At 64.5% G+C, this 909-nt stretch overlaps 1 protein-coding gene across 1 annotated transcript in view; it reads right to left on the bottom strand.

Moving 5' to 3' along the window:
• The window catches only part of NCOR2 (nuclear receptor corepressor 2), a 172,730-nt gene that overhangs the window by 49,039 nt on the left and 122,782 nt on the right, over positions 1-909 (bottom strand). The window contains 1 exon segment of the mRNA XM_014533346.1: positions 493-904. Within this exon segment, the coding sequence (XP_014388832.1) occupies positions 493-904 (412 nt within the window).

Here is a 909-nt window from a genome sequence, read left to right as displayed (position 1 = left end):
GCAGGCGGGCCAGCCTCTGTCGCAGTCCCCAGGCGTCTGTGCGGGACGCGGTTAATATCCAGCATTCCCGGGGTGGGGGGGTACAGCATCCCGCACCAGGAGCAAAGCAGAGGTAAGAGAGGGAGGAACATGGCCCCCAGACTCAGCTCAGCTGCCACTTCCCGGGGGAGGTCCCCCCACTGCCTTCTCCCCACGTGGAACACCTGCATCTGGACTCCATTCAGTGCCTGCCTCCCTGACCAGACCACGTGCTCCTTGAGGGCGGCCACAGAATTGCCCTGCGCTGTCCTGGTATACAGTCGGCGCTCAATAAGTGCCTGCAGTTATACGGCGGAGCTCAACAAGTGCACATAGGTATACAGGCGGCGCTCAACAAAGTGCATGCAGGTATACAGCTGGCGCTCAACAAAAGGGTGTGCATGTATACAGGCGGCGCTCAACAAGTGCTTGCACAATGAAAAGATATAAACTGCCCCCAGCCGGTCCACTCACCTATTCTTGTCGCCCCCCTCCGGCTCGTCCACCTCGTCGGCGCTGCAGGTGGCGCTGGAGTCACTGTCCTGGGGGGCGCCTGAGCCCTTGGTGGAAGGGGCTTTGCCCCCAGAGCCTCCACCACCCTCCTTCTTCTCCACCTTGACCGCCCCCTCGGGCGCAGGCTCGGCGCCGGCCTCCGTGCTCCCCTGGGCTTTGTCGGGCGCCTCCTCCAAGGCCTCCTCCTTGCACTCAGTCTTGATGGGCTGGGCAGGCGGCCCCTCGTCCGGTGGCTCCTTCTTGCCCACGGCCACGGCCACGGCCAGTTCCTGGGCCACGGCAGGCTTCTGCTCCTCCCCCTCTTCTGCCGCTGGGGCTGCTGCTGCAGCCTCTTCCTCCTTCTCCTCCTTGGGGAGCTCAGGAGGGGGTGCTGCGGGC

The sequence above is a fragment of the Myotis brandtii genome, unplaced genomic scaffold (genome assembly GCF_000412655.1).
Source record: "Myotis brandtii unplaced genomic scaffold, ASM41265v1 scaffold97, whole genome shotgun sequence".
Lineage (NCBI taxonomy): Eukaryota > Metazoa > Chordata > Mammalia > Chiroptera > Vespertilionidae > Myotis > Myotis brandtii.
The sequence above is the reverse complement of the archived record's forward strand: the minus strand, read 5'-3'. Positions and strand labels throughout refer to the sequence as shown.